Source organism: Adiantum capillus-veneris, chromosome 2 (genome assembly GCF_014529385.1).
Source record: "Adiantum capillus-veneris isolate H3 chromosome 2, ASM1452938v2, whole genome shotgun sequence".
NCBI classification, from domain to species: domain Eukaryota; kingdom Viridiplantae; phylum Streptophyta; class Polypodiopsida; order Polypodiales; family Pteridaceae; genus Adiantum; species Adiantum capillus-veneris.
The window spans coordinates 98,295,949-98,321,733 of record NC_140932.1 but is presented as its reverse complement, the minus strand read 5'-3'; the positions used below and the strand labels follow the sequence as shown (position 1 = coordinate 98,321,733).

The window sequence follows — 25,785 nt, the reverse complement described above, 5'->3', positions numbered from 1 at the left end:
GCAGGGTGAATCCAACGATCCAGCTAAAGCAAGACCTATGTACTTACAGAGGTAACAATCTGCATTTTGAATAATGATACCAATATTTGGCCACATTGCCAAGATGCAGATTGTAAGATGCTTTTGTTATATCTGAAGACGCTCTTTATATAGAACTTTACTCACGCTATGCTAACTCTATGCAATTCTTCTTGAATCAAATATGTTGGAAGGAGAATGACCATCAGTCCTATCACAACCCACTAAAGTAACTGACTCTCCATCAAGACGTGATCAACGGCTCACAAGCTTGACGCACATGAGCCATCCATTTCCTTGGGCAGGGAAAAAGCCAGCCAAATTGAGGTTCACACTTGCTATCTCTACAATGCAGAGCCATTGTCAGGCCACTACACCATTGCTCACGACTTGACGATGCGGTTGTACAGTGAACTTCGGGTTTCCCCATTGCCGTAGTTCATGCATGGTTCACAACATATTCACAAAAGATCACCTTCACACACCTTGTATGGCTCAGAATTAGCTTACATCCTAATCACAACATCACGTTGTGATCACATCCCATATAGTGCACACCATGATCAGAACAGCACACAAAGGGGATCTGACGGTGTAGATGAATACTGCTCATACCTTTTCAAATGGACCATTGATCCCTTTTGGGGAGCTCCGTGTCAATTAGTCTTGAGGATCAACAATCATGGGTGTAGTCAAACAATACTTGCAAGCAAGGGTCACTTGGCACACATCTATGCATCCACATAAAGGCATTTACACCAGACGAACACGCAAGACATTAGGCCAGAACACGCAAGACATTAGGCCAGAACACATAAGGACGAAGAAAAAAGAATCAGTAGGCGTGAAACCCATCAAATATAAGCTTTTATGAACAAGCTTAACAAAAGCTTATTTCAGCTAGATTTTTTGAGATCCCTGAGAAAAAACCTTTGAAAACGAGAATAGACAAACTGGAGGAAAACCCAAATTCTTCAAAAAAATGTATTTTCACAGGATAATCAGAACAGAGAGGAAACAACCAATTGGAGTAGCAAGCATGTACAGAACCTATGTTGCGTTCGTTGACAACAGCCATACAACAAGACTTATGACTCTTACCTCAAGGATTATCCCTGAGAAAAAAAAAAAGAGCACACCTAGTGCACAACATTGCAAAATCAATGTCTGGCATGAATTCTGTACAACAGATATGCTACATACACCGATGCAGCTGCCCCCATGACAGCAAAAGCTGCCAGTGTGTCCTCTCTTTCCCAAGACTTTAACCACCAGGAGGGTTGCCACCAGCTATGGATACAAAATCGATCTGGCCTCCACCTATCGTCCTCCCCTTTGTCCGAAAAGCTTGTGCGGGGAGGATTCAAACCCCTTATGTCTGAGTAGCTTTCAATTATCTCTTGTGTAGCTTGCAAAAGATCATCACTGTCCACCAGACTTTGGGTAGAATTATGCACAGAATGTAAACTTCCCGACTCTGATCGTCCTTGAAAGCTTCTGCATCAATAGGTATCCTCAGCCAAATTAAAAACTGAAGCGCATGCCAAAACTTCCGCATCAATACAGCATAGGCATTTACACAAAATGTCCCCCGTTATGCATGCCAAAAGCATACTTCCAGACACAAATAAAATGCATGTGCATAGAGAGAAGTAAAAACACACACATGCATACTATCAACCCTTAAACTAGTTGCCCACCAACTAGAGGCCCCTTCTGCATGCAGAGGGTTTTACACAAATGAGCATACTGTCTGATGTAAGTTTACGCATATATGCAGAACTTCTGCCACTTCTATAGCAAAACCACCATAGAGCATAGTCGCCTTCCTGACTGACCTTCGGTGCCCTGCAACTAGAACCCCTATGTTGAAGAGTTCATCCACTAGCTGACACACATCATCGGCTGTAACTGAAGCATAGCTGCAGAAAACAGAAATAGCTTTGAGAAACATCATGCTCGATCAAGCATAACAAAATACGGACAGAAATAAACTCACCACTTCACTTCCAAGCTGTAAAGAATTACGTTGGCTTTGTATTTGTGACCCCCTATGTGGGTACAAGGCCTGACCCAGACATCTGCATCAAGACTTCGAGCCCGCAACTCATTCCTCAACCTCCCAATAATGATGGGCCCAGAGACCCCACAGCGAATGTCATGACTAGCATGTGAACAAACAAAGATATGGACCCCTGTAAGCCTTTCTGGCCTTCCTGAAATCCATACTTGATTTTGTACAAGTACTTCGTCAACAAACGTATCTACATCGAAATGAGTCAAACCCCTGCAAGATGCACAAAAGCACTTATGATCTCTCTCTCTCTCTCTCTCTCTCTCTCTCTCTCTCTCTCTCTCTCTCTCTCTCTCTCTCTCTCTCTCTCTCTCTCTCTCTCTCTCTCTCTCTCTCTCTCTTGCCCGCTCTCTCCTACTCTATTTGGTATGTATGTGGATGAGGTTTCTGACTACATTGAGAGAGATGGTGATAGAGGTGCACAGCTGGCAGGGACATGGATTCCATTATTGTTATATGCTCTGATGATATTGTGTTGATCTCCGACTCTCCGGAGGGGATGCAACGTCATTTGGATGCTTTGAATAGGTTTGCTCAGGAAAGCGGTTTGTCCGTCAACCTTGGTAAAAACAAGGTCATGGTATTTAATACCACCCCACAGTGGATCAGGAGGTCAGCGCCAGCATTCACATACGGCCAGGAGACTGTGGAGTATACAGATGTGTACACTTACCTCGGAGTGGTTTTTAGTGGGCCAGCATTTTCATTGAGGAGGGCAGCAGAGACTAGACTGACCAGAGCCCATGCAGCATTGGGTAGATTGGAAAGGATGTGTTCACAGGTTCAGTTTCAGGAGCCTCGGACAAAGCTCTGGCTCTTTGACACTCTGGTGGCTTCTGCATTGCTTTATGGAGCTGAGATTTGGGGACCATCATTAGATCATCACGGGAGGACAGGCCGCAGTGATGGATGGGGGGACATGGAGAAGCCTCTAGTCTCTATGATCTCGCGGCTCATTAGAGCCAAGGCCTCAGTACCACGTGCTATTGTGCGAGCAGAGCTAGCTGCCCCACCACTAGTGGTTGAGGCGCTCACCAGATCGGTCTCCTTCATACACCGCATGTGGGAACTTCCCAGAGACAGATATGCCCGCCTTGCACTTGAGTCCTCTCGACAGTTAGCCATGCAGGGAGATACAGCATGCTGGTACGGGGAGATGACATCATGGTTTCATGCGCATGGGTTCAGCATAGACAGATTGCCTCCCTTCCAGTACTCACTGGATGCACCTCTCTGACTCTTACACAGTCCGAGATCACCAGGCTCATCCGCCAGGACTTGACTCAGCTTGACACCAGGAGGACATGGATACAGGCAGCACAAGAGCTGGGCACGAAGATGGCTTTCTACAGAGAGCATCTCCTCCAACTTACGGTTGATGGTTTTGTGACGAGGCCCAGATACATGGACACCCACTTGTCTCATGGGATACGATGTGCTATCGGCCAGATACGTACATCTTCACACCAGCTGCGGATCGAGACTGGGAGATACAGCGGAGTACCAGCAGAGGCCAGGACATGCCCCCTATGTGGCATCGAGCCTCAGACAGAGTTGCACTACACATGCCACTGCCCCGTCTACTACGAGATACGAGGCCGCTTCCATTGCTTGTTCAGAGAGGGCTTTGGACCATTCTCCAGAGTCATGCAGTACGAGGAGCAGAGATGCTTGGGCTTGTTTTTGCTCGAGCTACGCAGACACAGAGAGAGCCTGATGAGAGGAGAGGCTAGCCAGTCCCAGAGCACAAATTTCTTTAGAGCTGCCACTGGACACCCGGAGGAGTTACTACCACAACAGAGCTCGTCGTCTCACACCAAAGGCACACTGCTCGACCGAGCGACTGAGCTGGGAAGATCCAGACGCCCACGACTGCGGAGGACTACACAGCATCGGCGGAGGCTACATCAGAGGATTCGGATCACTTTGGCTCGACATGCACGACGCCCGATCAGACTACTGACCATGGAGGAGATTGATGAGATCCACCAGCGAGACCGATGCTGGATCTCTTGTGATCTAGCTATCCCTGTTCACACCTAGTAGTTTAGGATTCCACAGTATTTTATTGTGACATTTGTCATTTCATTTTTGTCATTGTTGTCATCTTCTTACTCTGACTCTGACTTTGTATCAGATCCACCACATTGTAACTTTCTGGTCTCATAGGTCACTTTGGCCTTTTGAAGATGTTAATATAACATTTTATTTCATTTCATATCTCTCTCTCTCTCTCTCTCTCTCTCTCTCTCTCTCTCTCTCTCTCTCTCATTATCTTTCGCTGCCTAGTGCGACAAAAGAAAAGAAGGGTTTATCTATCTCAGCTAGAGCGGGATTTGTATCAGCTACTTATGAGTCAAGACTCGAGCGAAGCATGGAGGCTATTCCACGAGCATTCACTATCACAAACTCCTGACGTGTCAAATCCTTGAAGAATGGAGCCAACTTGCAAATCCTGGCCGAGGGGCCTAAAATCTAAGAAGAACAAGTAACATAAGAAGAAGTCATACCAATTTATGGGGACCCCGTCCAATGGGGCCCCAGTGACATAAAGGAAGAAAAATAAAGCAAGACCCATACACACACTCACGCAAAAACTGATGACGTGGCACCTGTACGGACGCTCCGCATTTTGCGCTGATTGTTGACGTGCTAGTTGTACGGAAATCCATAAAACGCGCTAGCAGCTTTTTGGCATTGCTTTTGGACCAAAAGCTTTTGAGTTTTGAAGGCTTTTCATTATAACTGCTTTTCATAGGACAAGGGCCTTTAAATATGTGCTAAGGGCTCATTCTTTGGCATATGCTTCCTAGAGAAGGTGCAGAGACTGGAGTACCGGCTTGTACTGTGTTGATGCAATATAAAGAAACAACAATAGGGGCGCCAAGGTTTGGGGCCAATACTCTGGAATTCCGCCACTCCGTGTCGTCTCTCTCTCTCTCTCTCTCTCTCTCTCTCTCTCTCTCTCTCTCTCTCTCTCTCTCTCTCTCTCTCTCTCAGTTCAATTGTTATTGAAGTGCTAAAAGTCTATTCAGTCTGTCCTTTTCTATTGGCACGTGGTGCCTCTTAACACTCGGAGCTATTATTGAGGAGGGTAGACACCATGGCAAGAGGATCTACTGTAGCTTTGTGGATTTCCGCAAAGCTTTTGACACAGTGCAGAGAGCCAAACTTATACACACACTACAGGACATGGGTGTGCCTACAGAGCTGATATGGGGTATTCTGGCTTTTTACAGGACAGTGATGGGGCGGGTACGCACTATTGAGGGAATGTCCGACATGGTCCACTCCACTATTGGAGTAAAGCAGGGATGCCCCCTATCTTCGACTCTTTTTGGGATGTATGTTGATGAGTTTTCGAACTATGTACAGCGTCAAGGAGACAGAGGGGCTCAGATAGCAGGGACATGGATTCCGTTGTTACTATATGCTGATGATATTGTGTTGATTTCTGACTCTCCAGAAGAGATGCAGCGCCATTTGGATGCTTTGCATACAGTTGCTCATGACAGTGGATTGTCTGTCAACCTAGGGAAAACCAAGTTTATGGTGTTCAAGACCACACCACAGTCGGTCAGGAGGTCAGCACCCACATTTACGTATGGCCAAGAGACTGTGGAGTACACAGATACATATACTTATCTTGGGGTAGTCTTTGGTGGAATGGTGTTTCACTGAGGAGAGCATCAGAGACTAGACTGACGAGAGCATATGCAACCTTGGGAGGACTCGAGAGGATGTGTTCGCAGGTTCAGTTTCAGGAACCGCGAACAAAGCTCTGGCTTTTTGACACTCTAGTGACTTCAACTATGCTCTATGGAGTTCAAGTATGGGGACCCTCAGTATACCACCATGGGAGATTTGGCAACACAGATAGATGGAGATGTATGGAGAGGCCTCTGGTCTCTATGATCGCTCGGATGATTCGGGCTAAGGCCTCAGTGTCGCATGAGATTATCTGAGCCGAGCTAGTCCCCCCCCCCCCCCCCCCCCCCATCGATGGGATACGATGCGCTATTGGGCAAATACGCACATCCTCGCATCAGCTCCAGATCGAGACTGCCGATTTCGAGGGGGAAAGACAATCGGAGAGACGAATCACAGATTTCTTACACCAGCCAGGGGAGAGCCAGAGGAGATTCATCACAGTAGATCTAAGAGCCCACCTATGCTAGAGGTACGTTGCTTGACCGAGCCACTGAGCTAGGCAGATCCAAACGCCCGCGACCTCGGGGGGTCTCCCACCATCAACGAAGGCTGCAGCAGAAGCTACACATCACTCTAGCTCATCAAGGACGCCCAACCAGAGTCCTGACCATGGAGGAGGTACCAATGAGAGAGTTCATTATCGAAGGGAGTTCATTTAAACCCACCAAACCCCTCCCCTATATCTGATTCTATTACTTGAGAGTCCGCCCAAAGCCATCAAACAGAAAACTGGAAAACTAGATACAACTAGGCACAAAGCCAAAAGGCAAAGACGGGATGCCAGGGTAAAAAAACATCTCCTATAGACAGTAAAAAGTGCCTACCAAGCTAATTGGAGAGGTGAAGACAGCAGACAGCAGCCTCTGAAAAATAGGCACTTCCACCGAAAATCCAATAAGCAAATGCAGATCAAGAATCTGAGCTACCAAAGGCCACCAGCGGTGAAGATGACAATGATCAACTGCGCGAGCTCGACGTCACGAGCAGCAAGCGGAGAACCAAGAAACCAACAACCAAGGCGACAAACCACCTAAATCAAAACAACAAGACCCCAAAAACCCCAACAAGAAAAGTAGGAAAAGAAACGAGAACAAAATCAACGAAAACGAAAAAGCAAACAAAATGTACTCTAAAGACATACTTTACCCAACCGCACACTCTCTCAAACACGCACTCACTCGAAAGCAAGCCATATAGTACATCAAAACAAAACCAACAAGCAAAAACTTTGCATCACACACACACACACACACACACACACAAAAGCAAAGAAAAACAACAAACAAGACAAACATGGAAACCGGAAAGCAACAAAAGATGTAGAAAGAGGCCAAACCAAGGAGCTCGCCAGCACCGCAAGACCAACAAAACCAACATAGGGAACAAACTCTTGAACAACTATTAGGAAGTCTGCAGCATAGTTTACCCGAAACAGGTAATCGGTAGAACTGCAATTCTGTGTTATGGATACTCACGTCTGAAACACGGAACGGGGAAAGGAGACCTAAAAATGGCCATTTCCTGTAACTATGGTCTACAACACCAGGAGGACATCGGTGGTGTGGGAGGTGAGGTCGAGCTTTCAACCTTCTTCGGGTAGAAACGATGATCCCAACAGGCTCCATATTTGTGAAGGAGAAGCGGCACCATGAGGTTGAAGAGCAAGGCCAAGATTCCGCACCAAGCAAAGAGAGGAGATGGGCGCTAACCTCATTTTGCAAAGGCCAATGGGCAACGCGGAGCCGGGACCAACAGAGGGCATCGCAAAGGAAGAAGACGTCACGAGGCTGGAGGCAGGATTTGCAAAGGGCAACACATAGGGCAAATGGGGGCATAGTAGAGGGTAAACGCGGGCACAGCAGAGACCAATGGACGCACACGGCAAGGCGTGGGCAAAATCAACAGGCAACATCGCTAGGTCTCTCTCTCTCTCTCTCTCTCTCTCTCTCTCTCTCTCTCTCTCTCTCTCTCTCTCTCTCGCTCTCTCTCTCTCTCTCTCTCGTCAGCTAGATCTTTAAGGTCTCTTGGGAAAGTTTCCTACGATGTTAAAACTCTCTTCCCTTCTTCTTCTTCTTTCTTCTCTCTCTCTCTCTCTCTCTCTCTCTCTCTCTCTCTCTCTCTCTCTCTCTCTCTCTCTCTCTCTCTCTCTCTCTAAGGTGCAGCGGAATGAATGTTTGCGCTTTGCTCAAGATGAGTGCTCCGAACTGTGCTCAAGGTTCATTTTTGTTCTTATATAAGGTAGAGCCTTCCGTTCTTAATGAGAGAATGCTATGATCACAAACAAAGTGAATGGACACTGTGCGTGCACGTGTATGAGACTGAGAGATAGAGAGAGAAGAGAGATACGACACCAGAGACGTAAAACCCTCCTCCGAAGAACCCACTCTCGTCGGCGAGAGTGGTCTACTTATGATTGCACAATCTGGTACAAATGGCATGCATGGGACTGATGCCAGTCTAGGCTATGTCGACGATGACGACGATGATGACGAAGTCGACCTAAGGGCTGAAATCTACAATCTTTCTACTGCTGTCCAAAAACTCTATGGCTGAAATCTACGACTAGTCCAAAAACGCTGACTTGGGGGCTGTTTTCTGTGGGTCTTTGACGCTGAAAATCTGTAGGTTTATGGCTGAAAACTGAGGTTCTTCAAGGCTGAAAACTGATGGTCTATCCGGGCTGAATCTGCTATTCCTTAGGGGCTGAATCTGCTACTCTTCGAGGGCTGAATCTGCAACTACTTCATTGCTGAAAAACGTTGCAGTTGTAGCTCTTCAAAAACGCTAGGCATGTTGAGTTTCCAAAAACGCTAGGGAAGGTCTTCTGCTGGCGATGGTTACTGATGCAAAAACGCTAGCTGTTGGGGTCTTTTGGTGATGGCAAATCTGATGCGAACGCTAGGATCTGGAACTTGTTGGCGATGACTTGTGGAAGGAAAAACGCTATGCTTGGGGATCTTTGCTCGAAGGGAAACCACCAAGGCTTGGTCTTGCTGAGAAGTTGCCTGCTGAGCTTGGCTCCTGTTGCCTCTTCTACCAAATAGTGCTAGCTCTAGTTTGCTTAAAAACAAACTTGGCAAAATTGCCCTACCTACTTTCCAACAAAAGTCACTTAAAAATAATCAGTGAGAAATGTCAAAAATAGGAAAAATAGGCTAAATGCATTGGAAAATTTCCCTGACTGATTCTGATGGATTCTGATAGGAATGCTTATGATCATGTTGTGTGCAACCAGAGGATATGCATCTACACTAAGTGGCTGGGCATGCACGGTCTACGAACAAACTCACAAAAGTGCCAGATCACTTCTAATCTAGACTAACTGGACTGACTGAACCCTGATCATGTTGTAGCTTGTCCACGGACACATAGGGTTGGATGTGTCACGTGACCTCCCCTCCTTTTCAAAGTGAGGTACTGGTACCGAAATGTATGGCGTCGAGGGAGATCGCCATAGCATCCGGAATCCTCGAAGAGACTCTTCGCCGGTCCACTCTGATGTGTAGGTCGTGCGGTACTTGAACTTCATAAAGGTCTGCAATGCTTGCTTCTTTGGGCCGCGCCGAAAGCGACACAAAGTCTTATGTGGCTCCTTCAATGCTTCAACGTCGTCGAGAGTCATGCTTCTTTCTTCTTCAAGAATCTCCATGGCTGAAAATTCATGAACCCATTTCCAACACAAAACCATGAACATACCCATTCCATGTAAAGTGAGTGGAAAAAATCGTGTCCTCCTCAAAGACTGTGCATGCAATGTAGATGAACAAAAAGACGGAGTGCTAAACCGTTCACCACATACTCGCAAACAATGAGATCGAATCTTTCTCTTATGATCTAGAGCAATCAACTGTGGCAATTCACAACGGAAATGCCATGCTTGGTGTTGATACTTTCATGTGCTCGTTCTACGGATGTGTCATGCCAAGGAAGAGACATGGAATGTGACTTCCTTGAATGCATACATTTCAGCTTTTCATGAACAATCCGCATAGATTCGTACTCATTCATGAGTGAAACATGCTCAACGTACAATATGTCATGCCTAGGAAAAGGGATCACATAAAGACGCTGACTAAAATACAGGAAACGATCACGAATGAAACACTCGAACAAAGCGTGCGCATCAATCATGCGAATACATAATACTTCCTATGAGGGCTCTTTGGACCTAGGCTCGAGAGCCAAGATCGCTTCTTCTTGAGGGGGTTCTTTGGACCTCGACTCGAGAGCCATGATCGATCCTTCGTGATTGATCGAATCTGCAACGAGGTTAGCTTCGCTAGAAAAAGCATCCACTAACACATCATCCTTGTGAAGAATCACATCTTCTTCATGCAACTCATCATGCTTGTGAGAAATCACATCTTGATCAAGCAAATCATTATACTCATCATTATCATCCAAATCATCATGCAAGTCATGTGTGTCATTCTTTGGAGAAAAAGAGACTGAGAGAGTCTCCTTCTCATGAATCCGTTCAATCTTGTTCTCCATATTAGCAATGAGAGATGGAGAATAAACAATGTCCTCTCCATGAATGACAATGGGAGAATCACTTTTGGCATTAAGAGTGATAGTGTTAGCCTCCCAATCAATGAGAGGGTTAACATCATGAAACCATCGAATGCCCAAAATCATATCACATCCTGAGAGAGGAGAGACAACAAATCTACTAGTGAAGGCAGCTTGTTGAATTGCAAACAACACACCAAGACACTCCTGCGTGATCAAAGCGTCCATACCCGGAACAAAGCCAGAGACCTCGAGAGGAGATCTCTGACAAACTTCTAGGCGGGCTCTCTCAACAAGAGAGAGACTGATCACATCATGCATACTACCTGGGTCAAACAATATGTTGCCCCGACACCTGATCATAACATTTAATAAGAGAATCGTCAATGGGAGGGTAAAGAGAAACTTGGGACACACTTGTGTTATGATTAATTGCATTCACAGAGGAAGTGGGTTTTGTGGATTCTTTAGATTCATTCGATTCAAGCTTAGGACATGTTCTTTTTATGTGACCCTTAATGTGACAATGAAAACAACGACCTTCCTTAGAATAAGTGCTTTGCTCTTCCGACGTGATGTATCCTCCTACAATTCCTTGTGCTACCTTTTCATCTGGAGTAAGCTTAGGTTTAGCAATTGTGTTAGCCTTACCCTTAGATTCATTGGAAGAATCTTTTCTGAGAGACTGCTGGAAGATTGGTTAGAAGAGTTACCATTCTTACCGTTCTTACCGTACTCAGGGTTCTTAGAAGTCTCCGAGCTACTTGTGGAAGTCTTGTTCTCCTTAGGCTTTCCCTTGTTGTGCTTCATCTCCTGTGCGAGACCAATCGCTACCGCCTGGTTGAGATCGATTGGATCGAAGACTTCTACATCAAACTTGATATAGTCGTCTAACCCAAAAAGGAATGCCTCTTTGCATTCATCATCCGACTTGCGTAATTGGGTACCTAGCTGCAAAACACGATTAAAAAAAGACATAACCGGCATACCATTTTGCTTGAGGGCGCACCAATCACCCTTCAATCGTGCAAGGTACTCAGGTGGCCACGCCTAGAGCTTGTCTTGGAAATCAGCCCAGTTGAAGAAAAGGGACGTGAATTCGTCGGCTTCCTCTAGGTGCGACGGCTAACTGTGCCTCTTGCCATCCATGGTACCAATTGATGGCATCACCGGCAAGGTACATGGCTGCCATCAAAACTTTGTTATTTCTTGTCTTCTTAGTTGTCGCAAAATAAGCATTAAATTGATGCAACCAAGAATGAATAACCGTAGCATCCATCTTACCATCATACTTACTGAAAGTCAACTTCTCTGTGACTGCATGGTTGGAATCCGCATCGTGGCTTGCGCCACTTAAGGAACTCCCACGATCTTTGGCTTGTTCGGATTTCGAGGCAAGTACTTGTCGAATCAATTCTCGAGTGCGTAGTTCTCTTTGAGCCTCACGCTCGATCTCCAAGGCCACTCTGAGCTTCACGCTCGACCGCCAAGGCCACCTTTTGAGCTTCACGCTCGACCTCCAAGGCTGCGCTTCGTGCTACCGCTTCCTCCTTTCTTTGTTCTTTTCTTTCTTTTCGTTCGTCGCGTTCGCCTTCCAAAGCAAAGCGAGTCTCTTCTTGTTTGGCCATCATGTTAATGCGATTTGCTTCTTGTTGTGCGGCAATTCTTTCGTTTCTTTCGGTGCGCTCGCGGTCCTTAGATTCCTGTTGTTTTGCTTCTCTTGCTAGTTGTGCCAACGCAACACAATTCATATCTTGTTGTTGTGCCATCATGTCCAACGTCAACTTGATCATCTCCTCCATAGAAGTTGGTACAATTCGTGGCGTAGATGGCGAAGGAGGAGGTCGGAAAAGTTGGTGGGGAGAACTCTTCGTCGCCTTTCTCATGCTCACCACCTATATGCGAAGTATCCATTCCGCTTCGGCTGATAACCATGCACTAGGGTCTTGGGTTCTTGGGTTCTTGAGGTTCGTGAGGGTCTTGACGTTCTTGAGGTTTTCTTTCACTTGCAAACCGCGTTTGAGAAGGATCTTCTCTTCACCCGAGTTCTGCTCTTTTCCAAGGGCGCATCCCTTGGCGGCCTTGCACTGACACCAAGGTTGCTTTTTCCCACCGCACGTCGATTGGCCGGCCGCTAAGTGCACGGTCCGCTCTCAATGAGTGAAAAGAGGCATAAGGGGAGGCTGGACAGGCCCTTCTTTCTTGGGATTCTTGTCACTCTTCAAAAACACGATTAGGAATCGACATCGTGCGACCGCAACAAGCAAAAAAAATTCATGCGGTTCTTGTGGTTCTTTCCTTGAGTGACACAGGACACTGTCAAAGCTCTGATACCAATGTTAGCTGCAGCGGAATGAATGTGCGCTTTGCTCAAGATGAGTGCTCCGAACTGTGCTCAAGGTTCCTTTTTGTTCTTATGGAAGGTAGAGCCTTCCGTTCTTAATGAGACAATGCTATGATAACAAACAAAGTGAATGGTGTCACCAAGAGGTGTATTTTTCCTGTTGCCTTTCGTAAATAAGTACTAGATATTTTTATTTATTTTTATTTTCACTTGTTTTCCTCGGAACCCTTGAAAAGGTGCAAGTGGACATTGCATGGCCAGTGTGAAACGGCTGCGGCCGAATAGGTTTCTCAGAGCGGGAGTCTGGGTCGGTCAGTCTGGGACTGGTCGGGCCAGTTAGCACTGAATTCTGATGAGTATGTAAGCCTGCGTGCGCCAACTGAAATCTGGGCCACTCGGAAAGTCACTTATAACTTTATAAGTCAGTGGGAACTAGAGAATTCACTCAAAAGGGGCAAACTGGACACATGGAAGCTTCTGGGGAGTTTGCTACTTCCAGCAGAAGAGGGGGCACCCAATTTGAGAGAGGAGGCTGATTTTTGATCATAAGTGAGCTACATTCTGTGTGTGAGTAGTGGGTGCAGATCTACAGCTTTAATGGAAAGCTTGCCTTCTCCTCTGTCTCATGTAGCGCGATGATTTGCTCTCGTGCATCTCTCTCCCCCTTTTCGCACATATCGTAATGCCCCACTAGTTGGGCTACTCAGATGAACATGTACAGTTCTAGGGGTTTATGCGTGTTTGCCAAGGCAAGAGCCTTCTGAACAGGAACCGGATTAGCTAATTGCTAATCCCCCACAGGTACGCACAGTTCCATCGCGAAATATTGCAAGTTTGGAGAGTTTCCTCGCGTGAAAACTCGTCCAATTCACAGGGGAACTGTCCCATTGTGTGCGGGAGCCCTTGGGACACGCGTAGGCGTGTTCGCTCCGCTAAAAACGATCCGAAACAGCGAATTACAGCCTCCTGTGTTTTTCTGCAGGTTTAGGGTTTCGCACCTAAATTGCAAGGGAACACTGGGGGAGCCTCGTGAGAGCCTTGGGATGCGTGTATAGGCTTTTGGGCACCCGGCAGTGGAAAACAGCGAATTACAGCCCGCTGAATTTCTGTGACAGCTCACCAGAAAGCTTCCAGATAGCGAGGGAATCCGTCCTAAACAGGTGCTTTTGACCTACAGGGGTTTTGCACCGTTATGCTACCAAAATCAGGTCGAAAACCTGCGTTTCAGCCCTCGCCAGGTTTGAACAGCTTTGAGAAAGCTTGTGCTAAGTGGTCGGATCATCTACCTTAATTTGAATAAAGAAATACCAAAAGGGGCGCCAATCTTTGGGGCCTACAGGGTGTCGGTCTCGTGTGCGTAGTGACATTCTAGTCGCTGAACGCAACTGTGTTCTCTTCCCTTCTCAGTGCTCTGTGTAAAGTTAACAGGTAATTAAAATAGTACCGCCCTCTACGATGTACAGGCCGGTTATATGGTTCCATCGACGGGATAGTCACTTTTTCTTCAAAAAGTGCAGCGTGGATTGTTGTGGGTGAAAGCAACACAGAGCTTGTCGATATGGCAGAGAAGAGAGACCAAGCACCTGAAGAGGGATCTTCCTCACATGGCACAGAGAAAATTCCTTCAACTCTTCAAGAAGAGGACAGGTTGTTTAGAACTCAAATGCGTTGTTGCATGGACATGTTTCAACAGTTGGCTAACAACGCAAGGATGCAGGAGTTCTTACAGGCTCCGGCACAGGGTTTTCAGCCTCCTACACAGGGCATGACTGAGCCGTTGCAGGAAAAGGAGATTTCCAATGCGTAGAGGACTCATGATGCTCGAGGGAAAGCCCATGTGGTTGAGCAATTAACGGTGTCCAATGATCCAAAGCAACTTGTTTTAGCTGGACAGGAACCGTTTGTGAATGGTGAAGGGAGTAATGAACACGCTATGCATCAGACCCTTCCATTACCTATTACTTATCCTGGTTATTTTGGAGGTGGTTCAGTGTTTCAAGCTATGGCTGGACCTTCCACAGGTTATATGCCAAGGAATGTGTTCGGGACAATGCAAACAGGCATGGGTAACCCTATGTACGCGAACATGGGTGTCCAACCAGGTTTTCAGGGTGCCTACGCCCAGTTTCGAGAGCCTGGAACACAATTTGGTATGGCTTGTTTTTCGCAGCCATACCTACAAAATGCAGATATGACAGGTAAAACAATTGATGCAAGTGCTGGAATGAACAATCATGGAGCACCACTGTTACAGGCACCTATTTATGATAATGTGGCTCCTTTGAGTCAACTGAAGGATTACAAGGAAGGTGGGCAAGGAGTGAAGTTGGAAACTTTCAGAGGAGCTGAGGATCAATTGAAGGCTTTGACCTTCATACAATAATTCGATGCAGCTTATGCTGGAGGAAACTTCACGGAATCTTCGAAGATACGCAAGGCTGCCACTTTCTTGAAAGGGAATGCGCTTCAATGGTGGACCGCATTGTTGAACCAAGGTCAAGCCCCAACAACGTGGGTCCAATTCAAACAGCTTTTTGCGCCTGCATGGTTGACAAACACTTTTGAAGTGGATGTGATGACAGAATGGCACGAGTTGAATGCTAAACAGTGTGCGAATCTCGAAGAGTACAATAAACAGTTTTGGGCCACACTGTTGCCAGTCACCTCTTACAGGTTTATGCCATTGTCAGAACAGATTGAGAAGTACTGTTGCGGATTGCCTAAGAAAATCAGGGACTATTGCACAAAGACTACTGTCATGAATATGTTTCAGTTGATAGAGAATGCAAGAGTGGCCAGCAATCTGTCGAAGGGAGACTCCGATGGATTTAATAGCCACAAGAAAGGGTCCCAGGGCAAAAAGTTTTCAGCCAAGGGCAATGTTGCAACACAGCCTACTGAGCCTTCCGCAAAAAAGCCCTCCACTCAAAAAGGTGATACGTCCAAGAAGCAGTCTAAATCTTCTTCGGGATGAGGACAAGGGCAAAAAAGGCATTTTTCTGGCAAAACTTTTGAAGAAAGGAAAGCTCTTAGGGAGGCCAAGAAATGCTATATTTGTGAACAGGAAGGACATTTTGCAAATGAATGCCCACAGAAGTAGTCACAAGATAAGGATGACAAGTCGGACCATAAAGGGAAGAAGCCAAAGCCAAGTGCAGGACTTGTTCCAGATTTGGTTGGAGACCAGCCAAACACAGATGCCACGGAGCTGTGCAGAGCTTGGGGCAAAGTTAGAGACCAGACACTGCTGGTTTTCTTTGATCCAAGAGCCCGTGCAAATTTCATATCACCAGAATTGGCATCAAAGTTGGACATTCGTGCAGAGGAGATGGGTATGACAACGGAAGCAGGTTTGGCATGTCCAGGTCATTCAGAGCCTGTTACTCCCATTTTGGGAAAGCTTCGTCTGCACATTCAGAGCTATGTGGATGCGGAAGAATTTCATATTATGCCACTTGAGGACTGTGATGTGTTACTGGGTATCCCATGGTGTTACAGGTTGCATGCTACGGTGGATACTTACAACAAAAAGATTACCCTTGTACATAGAGGAAAGACTCGTGTCCTTGATGTAAAGCTTAAAGGCGAGTCTCTTCCAGTTGTTTCTGCTTCTACTATTTCATCTGTAATAAAGAATCATCTTTCTGCGTACTTGATCTTTGCAAAAGAAGTACCTCAAGTTGTATCTAATTTGTGTACCTTAGATAAAGACAGGTCAACTTTTCTGAGTGGTTTCAGTGATTGTTTTTCGGACTCTTTGCCAGGGGAGTTACCTCCTGAGAGACCTGAGGATTATACCATAGATCTTGTGCTAGGTTCTAGTCCACCGAATAGACCACCATACAGGGTTAGTGTAGCCCAGCAGAAAGAGATTATGAGTCAGGTCTACGAGCTTTTAGAGAAGGGGCCGATTTAGCCCAGTTCATCCCCTTTTTGTTCGCGTGTACTCTTAGTGCAGAAGAAGGATGGTTCATGGCACATGTGCATTGACTATCGCGCCTTGAATAAGAATACCATCAAGAACAGGTTCCCCATACCGAGGATAGATGACATTCTTGATCGGCTTGAGGGAGCGTCATTGTTTACAAGGATAGACCTAAAGAGTGGCTATCATCAGATACGCATTAGGCCAGAAGATGTCCATAAGACTGCATTCAGGACAACATTTGGTCTCTATGAGTTTCTTGTCATGCCATTTGGTCTCACAAATGCTCCTGCCACGTTTAATAGAATGATGGACAGAATTTTTAGACCACATAGAAACTTCGTGGGTACCTTCTTTGATGACATGATTGTCTATTCGAAGCTCGAAGAGGAGCATAGGGATCACTTGACTGCAATTTTCAATGAGTTACGTAAGAACAGGCTACTCATTAATGCGAAGAAGAGTGAATTCTTTTTGCAAGAGATTCACTTCCTTGGGCACATTGTTTCAAAGGATGGGGTACGCATGGATCCCGCTAGAGTGGAAACAATTAGATCATGGCCACGCTTGAAGTCCGTACATGACATCCGAAGCTTTCTAGGCTTATGTTCCTACTACAGGAGGTTCATCCGAAATTTTGCTGAGATTGCTTCTCCACTCCATGCACTACAAGGAAAAGGAGTTACTTTCAAGTGGACAGCCAAGGAAATTTTAGCGTTCAAACACTTGAAAGAGAAGTTGACTTCAGATCCGGTAATCATTTTGCCAGATCTTTCAAAACCTTTTGTGGTTCAGTGTGATGCGTGTGGCCATAGTCTTGGTGCAGTTCTAATGCAGAATGGCCGAGTAGCCGCATATGAGAGCAGAATTCTTTTGAAGACTGAACGAAACTTGCAAGTCTATGAGAAAGAATTGCTGACAGTAATTCATGCTCTCACTAGTTGGAAACACTATCTGCTAGGAGCTGATTTTGTTGTCCAAACGGATCATCAAACCTTGCGATATTTTCTCACACAGACGAAGTTGTCTGAGAATCACATGCGATGGGCAAACATCTTGTCAATGATCCATTTTCAGATTGTGCATGTGCAAGGAAAAAAGAATGTGGTGGCTGATGCGTTGTCACGAAAGCCCCAAATTTCAACAGTGTCGATTTCGTACCATTGTGAACTAGACGAAATGAAGACACAATATGCTGAAGCTTCAGAGTTTGCAAGGATCTATGACCAGCTTGTTGATGGGCAACATCATGAGCACTATATGCTTAAGAATGACTTTCTCATGATGCATGGAAAGTTATGCGTTACTAAACAGTTACGGCCAAAGATTTTGATGGAAAGTCACGCTCCACCTTATGCTGGGCATCGTGGAATTGATGCGACAGTGAAAGGGGTTGAGGCATTCTTCTATTGGCCAACTTTACGCCAAGATGTTGACACATTTGTAAGATCATGCTTAGTATGCGAAAAAGTCAAATTTGACAGACAAAAGCAACCGGGATTGTTGCAGCCATTGCCGATCCCTGATAGGCCATGGGAAAGCATAACAATGGACTTTATCTTTGATCTTCCAAGAACGCAAACAGGCAACGATGGGATTTGGACTATCATTTGTAGGTTCAGTAAGCAGGCCCATTTCATTCCTGTGAGGAAGAAGATAAAGCCAGAACACATGGTCAAGATATTCATGAGCAATATCTTTAAATACCACGGGATGCCTCAGTCAATTGTCAGTGAGACAAGGATCCACTTATGACGAGTCTTTTCTGGAAGGCATTGTTTGAGAACATGGGCACTACGCTAAAGTTCTCTTCTTTGTTTCATCCGCAAACTGATGGACAGTCAGAAGAGGCCAATTCTACTATTTTGGACCTGCTCAATGTTATGTGTCAGAGCACAAGGCAACTTGGGAACACCATCTTCCATTGGTTGAATATGCTTACAATAACACTGAGCATACGTCAACAGGTAAGGCACCATTTGAGATAGTGAAAGGAGGGAAGAAAGACCCGCCCATTTTGCAGACTAAGGACAAGATTTTTGAGGCAAACAAGTATGTGCAAGATATGGATGAAACATACAGGAAGATAAAGATTGCTCTTGAGAAGACTCAGGCTAAGCAAAAGAAAGTTGCTGATCGTCACCGTCGTGAACTTGTATTTTCACTTGGTGATTGGGTGCTTTTGCGCTTTGAAAAGGCCAAGTTAAGGAAAAGGAAAGGCAAGGAACGCTTGTTTCCTAAGCTCAGTATGCGATATTATGGTCCTTTTCAGATTTCAGAAAAGATCAGCGATGTAGCTTACAGATTAAAGCTACCAGCAGGCTGGAAAATCCATAATGCTTTTCATGTCGGCCTTCTAAGACCCTTTGTTGGTAATGTGCTAGAGAATATGCTTGATGAGGAACAACCCGAAGTGGAAGAATTGGATGAAATCCTTGTTCCTGAACAAATATTGGCACATAAAGAAAGAAAGGTTAGAGGAAAGGTTGCAAGACGCTATTTGGTGAAGTTCAAGAACTATCCATCATTGGATGCCAGATGGATGGAAGAGTCTGAATTGCTTGATTCACCTCAACTATTGCAATTGTATCTTGAAGCCTTTCAGATGGAACCCACAATGACTTGATGTAGACTTTTTGGAGCAAGGCAAGAGCATGGTTCATGATGCTCAAAAGACTAGTTAAGCAATTGTATCTACTCTTTCCATACAAAATTTAGCTAGAGAAGTTTGTGCTTGAGAGTACACTAGAAGACTTCTATGCTTGATATATGTGTCGTAGCCAGGTTGGTGGGATTGTTTAATCATCCAACGCTACATTTCCGGAAGCATGTATATCTTGGATTCCCATCATAGAATATATGTGATATCACGAGATATTGCAAGTATTATTGGCATGCAAGCGAGGTTGCTTGCAGTATTTCAAGGGTGGGGTGTGTCACCAAGAGGTGTATTTTTCATGTTGCCTTCCGTAAATAAGTACTAGATATTTTTATTTATTTTTATTTTTACTTCTTTTCCCCGAAACCCTTGAAAAGGTGCAAGTGGACATTGCATGGCCAGTGTGAAACGACTGCGGCCGAATAGGTTTCTCACAGCGAGAGTCTGGGTCGATCAGTCTGGGACTGGTCGGGCCAGTTAGCACTGAATTCTGATGAGTATGGATGCCTGTGTGCGCCAAATGAAGTCTCGGCCACTCGGAAAATCACTTATAACTTTATAAGTCAGTGGGAACTAGAGAATTCACTCAAAAGGGGCAAACTGGACACATGGCGACTTCTGGGGAGTTTGCTACTTCCAGCAGAAGAGGGGGCACCCAATTTGAGAGAGGAGGCTGATTTTTTATCATAAGTGAGCTACATTGTGTGTGTGAGTAGTGGGTGCAGATCTACAGCTTTAATGGACAGCTTGCCTTCCCCTCTGTCTCATGTAGCGAGATGATTTTCTCTCGTGCATCTCTCTCTCCCTTTTGGCACATATCGTAATGCCCCACTAGTTGGGCTACTCAGATTAACATGTACAGTTCTAGGGGTTTATGCGCGTTTGCCAAGGCAAGAGCCTTCTGAACAGGAACCGAATTAGCTAATTGCTAATCCCCCACAGGTACGCACAGTTCCATCGCGAAATATTGCAAGTTTGGAGAGTTTCCTCGCGTGAAAACTCGTCCAATTCACAGGGGAACTGTCCCATTGTGTGCGGGAGCCCTTGGGACACGCGTAGGCGTGTTCGCTCCGCTAAAAACGATCCGAAACAGCAAATTACAGCCTGCTGTGTTTTTCTACAGGTTTAGGGTTTCGCACCTAAACTGCAAGGGAACACCGGGGGAGCCTCATGAGATCCTTGGGATGCGTGTACAGGCTTTTGGGCACCCGGCAGTGAAAAACAAGGAATTACAGCACGCTGAATTTCTGTGACAGCTCACCAGAAAGCTTCCAGATAGCGAGGGAATCCGTCCTAGACAGGTGCTTTTGACCTACAGGGGTTTTTGCACCGTTATGCTACCAAAATCAGGTCGAAAACCTGCGTTTTCAGCCCTCGCCAGGTTTGGACAGCTTTGTGAAGGCTTGTGCTAAGTGGTCGGATCATCTACCTTAATTTGAATAAAGAAATACCGAAAGGGGCGCCAGTCTTTGGGGCCTACAGGGTGTCGGTCTCGTCTGCGTAGTGACATTCTAGTCGCTCGACGCAACTGTGTTCTCTTCCCTTCTCGGTGCTCTGTGTAAAGTTAACAGGTAATTAAAATAGTACCGCCCTCTACGTTGTACAGGCCGGTTATACACACTATGCGTGCAAGTGTATAAGACTAAGAGATAGAGAGAGAAAAGAGAGATACGACACTAGAGACGTTGTAAAACCCTCCTCCGAAGGCCCCACTCTCGTCGACGAGAGTGGTCTACTTATGATTGCACAATTTGGTACAAATGGCATGCATGGAACTGATGCCAGTCTAGGCTATGTCGACGATGACGACGGTGATGACGAAGTCGACCTAAGGGCTGAAATCTCAATCTTTCTTCTGCTGTCCAAAAACGCTATGGCTGAAATCTGCAACTAGTCCAAAAACGCTGATTTGGAGGCTGTTTTCTGTGGGTCTTTCACGCTGAAAATATGCAAGTTTAGGGCTGAAAACTGAGGTTCTTCAAGGCTGAAAACTGATGGTCTATCCGAGCTGAATCTGCTATTCCTTAGGGGCTGAATCTGCTACTCTTCGAGGGCTGAATCTGCAACTACTTCATTGCTGAAAAACGCTGCAGTGGTAGCTCTTCAAAAACGCTACGCATGCTGAGTTTCCAAAAACACTAGGGAAGGTCTTCTGGTGGCGATGGTTACTGATGCAAAAACGCTATCTGCTGGGGTCTTCTGGCGATGGCAAAACTGATGCAAACGCTAGGATCTAGAACTTGCTGGCGATGGCTTGTGGAAGGAAAAACGCTATGCTTGGGGATCTTTGTCATGAGGACGTGGCAATTGCTAACCTTAGTTGTTGGTTTCTTTCCAATGATTTTTGATTAATTTTTGAGACCCTCTTTTTGAAGTTGCAAATGGTCGGACATTGTATTGTCAATGTGAACGGTAGTTTCACCCGCAGACGGGAAGTGATCGGCTCTGGAATTCGTATAGTAAGAGGATGTCTAGGCTCAGAGCAAGATCATATAGGTCCCCCTGTCACACTTAGCAAGTTGGTGGATAGTGGGAAGTAAACTCAATAAAGGCACAAAGTCAAGCTGGGACTACCAACAAAAAGTATCCGACAGTTGGGCCACATTGCACTTTTGGATGCGGTCCCAATGAGGATAGATGGTCATATGACCAGTGAGAGCCCAACGGAATCATTACCTAAAATTTAGGTAGCTGCTATTTTGGGCCGTGAAATGTGTTCGTGTCATTACCTCCGATATGACAAGGGGAATATTCTACAACTCTGCCGCGAAGTTAACTCGGCAACCAATTGAGAGATTTTTAAGCAAGAAGCCCAATGCGGGGAAATTGCATGTATGAGTGCCAAGTGTCACTTTTTGGTCAATTTACCAAGTTTGGGAGAGCAAAAACTCGTAACTGACTTCTTGGAGCAGTTTTGGAGGCTGATAACTGTGATTTTCAGTCATTTCTCTCCATTTTTGAGCTTCCCATGACTTTACCTTGGACCAAGGAGCTCATTTACAGCATTGGAAGGCATCAAATGCGTGTTTACAGGGCCGTTTTGCTGCGTTTTCAACGATACGCAAGTTTCCCCTTTTTGCATCTATTTGTTCACAGATGCATTACAGGTCAAGGGCAGCAGAGGGGGCGCTCGATTTATGTTGGGGGGATGCTTCATTGAGAAGTTGTCACAGGTTAAGATCTATGGGAGCTTGCTTTCCTCTCTATGTACAGTGTGGTGCTAGGAGTGATGACCTGCACACTACACACTGCTCTCTCCCTCCCCTACGTGCACTTATGTGATGCCCTACAAGAGGGCTCTTCATTTGACTAATGTACAGCTGTGTGGTTTCATGCTTTTGTGCTAAGGCAAGAGCCTCCTTGAGCAGGAACAGGGGTAGTTAAGGTAGCTTAACTGCTACTCCATAGCAGGCACCGGTGAGGGTCATAACCTCACCATACAGGTGCGTTTTCAGCGCTGTGTATGCGCTGTAAATTGACTGTTTTTCAGCCATTCGGACGCCAAAACCTTTGGGAATCGTGCCCCACTGGCAGAGGACAGTTAGGGGACTGTTTGGGGCTGAAACAGGGCAAAAACCAATAAATACAGAGCGCTGAATTTACTGTTTTTGGGCACGAACCAGAGGGTACACGCCAGTAGAATTGAGTTCTAGAAGGGGAATTGGTTTCGCACAAGTTTGGGGCTGTTATGCTGCCGAAATTTGGCCAAATCAGATGGTATTTAGCTGGATACGGGTGAAGGATTCCCAGGACTCTTCTTTGTAATTTACCCTCCTAAAGAATAAAGAAATACCTAAAGGGGCGCCAATTTTGGGGCCTACAGGTTGTCGGCGTCTGCTCGGAGCATTCTAGCTTCCGAGCCGTGTGTGTACTTAAGTGTTAATCCCTGTTGCAAGTTACCTTTGCGAAGTGCTCTGTGTGTGTGTGTGTGTCTAAAGTAAAAATGTTTCGGGTGAAAGCCAACGCCTACCGCCCCACCACGGGCCGGTTTCAATCTTTGCTCGGAGGGAAACCACCACGGCTTGGTCTTGCTGAGAAGTTGCCTGTTGAGCCTGGCTCCTATTGCCTCTTCTGCCAAATAGTGCTAGCTCTACTTTGCTTATATGCAAACTTAACAAAATTGCTCTACCTACTTTCCAACAAAAGTCACTTAAAAATAATAAGTGAAAAATGTCAAAAATAGGGAAAATAGGCTAAATGCACTCGAAAATTCTGCTGACTGATTCTGATGGATTCTGATGGGAATGCTTATGATCATGCTGTGTGCAACCAGAGGATATGCATCTACACTAAGTGACTAGGCATGCACGGTCTACGAATAGACTCGCAAAAGTGCGAGATCACTTCTAATCTAGATTGACTAGACTGACTAAACCCTGATCATGTTGTAGCTTGTCCACGGACACATAGGGTTGGAGGTGTTACGTGACATCCCCTCTCTCTCTCTCTCTCTCTCTCTCTCTCTCTCTCTCTCTCTCTCTCTCTCTAGATGGGGGGCTTGGTACCCCTTCGTATTACGTAATCAAAAATACAGGCCCAAAGGCGTTACATCGGCTTGTAAGCACACAAATATAACATATCTAATAGTGAAAAAACGTTGGGATTCTTCAACAACCACAAACCATGAAAGAAAAACTACCAGTGATACAAAGTTACAAAAGATGGGCAACAATCAAAAGCTAGAAACGGAGGAGATAACGGAAGAAAGTAACAACCACAAACCATAGGGGAAAAACTACTAGTGAGACAAAGTTACAAAAGATGGGTAGCACATCAAAAGCTAGAAATGGGGGAGATAGTGAAAGAAAGTAGTAAAGAGATGCAACAAGAACAAGCCACCTAATCTTTTACTGAGAGGCCAAAAACTCTAGGAAAGAATCTCACTAAGAGCCCGAAGGCAATACAATGGCCCGTAGGCATCACGAATAACCAACTGGTAGTGAAAAAACCCTGGGATCTGACAACATTACAAGACCAAAGGGAAAAAACCACCTATGACATACGGGATAAGACTATGGAGATACGCCAAGAACCGGAGACAAGGGAGTAGGGGAAGAAACTCAAAAACTCTATGAATTGAGAAAGGCAAGGGGAAGACACACCTCTGGAAGTGAGGTAAAAGTGCCCTCTCATCAAAGGAAGAGAGGATGACAACAGCCTTTGAGAGACGGGCACTTTCCACAAAAAGTTGACTCAAATTATAGTATAAATCCCAAGATAAACAAAAGGCCACTAATCCTATCAGTGAACACACTACATATGGCAGTTGCTCAATGTAAGGCGAGAGCCCACCAACTAGTGTCATCTACAACCATGGGACTATGAAACAACTATGAAAGTTAATAGCCGATGATGCAGAAGAAACAATCGCCGTCACCAAGAAAGTTGTTAGAGATCCAAGAGAACCATCAAGAAACTAAAGAGGAGCTGCCAAGGAGGCCTTGAAGCACTATAGAAGAGAATCCACTTGTTGAAGGCAACTCTTGTACTCTAAAGCTGTAAAGGCTAACACTAGAAAGACAATGATAGGGAAATCCAACGTCAACCAAAAGATGTCCATCAGCATATATCTTGGTATAGCTTGGTAGAGATCCAGCCCAATGCACACCCTGCTCAAAACAAAAAAGGAGACTACACTAGAAAACCAACATGAAAACCACAAGAAATCGAAACAAAAAACTAAAAAGAAAACTTAGGACAATATCCAAGCCAAGCTTCACACCTTCGAGCACACACAACCCTCTCCTCCACACTCACCCAAAAAAACAAAGCAAACAGAGGATATAAAACTATAATTACAAGGACATTCTTATTAAACTCACCCTACGAGAGCCTTTATGGAAAATATTTAGACACGGCAAGATTGAAAGTGATACACGCCTACATTTTCGCCTAATTATAGGCAAATTGATTAAAACAAATCATCTTCGATCAAAGAGAATTATGTTGAAATGTGTGCCCTTGCTTGCACACGGGCAGAATGTATGCCAAAAGCTGAATGGCACTTGCCAAAGAAATTTAAAGATGGAAGACACGGGCTAAAGGGTGCACAAAGGTCCTAAGACGGCCACCAATTTTGCATTATTTTTCGGCACGCCACTAAGTGGTTGTAATTATCCAAGCCCATTTATTCAAGCCTTATGGCTGAAATCCCACATTTTGGTATAGAGAACCTTAGGAGTTGATTGTGAAGCTTGGGAAATTTTCTTGTATTTATATGGAACTCTCAAAGCCCAAAACTATGCACAAAGACTATAATTAACCAGTTTTGGCTGATCAAATGTGAACCCTAGTTTTTAAGCTCCATTATGATAAAAAGTCACTTTCAACTCATTTTGGGGGTGAAGAGCTAGTCACATCAAGCTTACTCTGAGAGCACTAAGGAGCTTGCATAGCTTCCTCATCCACTTCAAGGAGCTACCCACTTGTATTCTTTTGTTCTCATAAGCATGAAGATTGAGATTTTGGATGAAACCGATGTTTCTTCTCCTTCACTTGTTTTGTGCATGTGTATTTGAGGTAGCTAATCAAGTTTACTTAAT

The 25,785-nt window shown here is 45.3% G+C and overlaps 1 protein-coding gene across 3 annotated transcripts in view; it reads right to left on the bottom strand.

Moving 5' to 3' along the window:
- Positions 1 to 972: 972 nt before the first annotated feature.
- The window catches only part of LOC147463264 (uncharacterized), a 41,804-nt gene continuing 16,991 nt past the window's right edge, over positions 973 to 25,785 (bottom strand). For all 3 annotated transcript variants that reach the window (XM_086487844.1, XM_086487848.1, XM_086487845.1), the window contains 3 exons: positions 2,018 to 2,305; positions 1,857 to 1,940; positions 973 to 1,515 (listed from right to left, as the gene is read on the bottom strand). In XM_086487844.1, the coding sequence (XP_086343970.1) occupies positions 1,179 to 1,515; positions 1,857 to 1,940; positions 2,018 to 2,305 (709 nt within the window). In that variant the 3' untranslated portion in view covers positions 973 to 1,178. The remainder of the gene's footprint in view (positions 1,516 to 1,856; positions 1,941 to 2,017; positions 2,306 to 25,785) is intronic.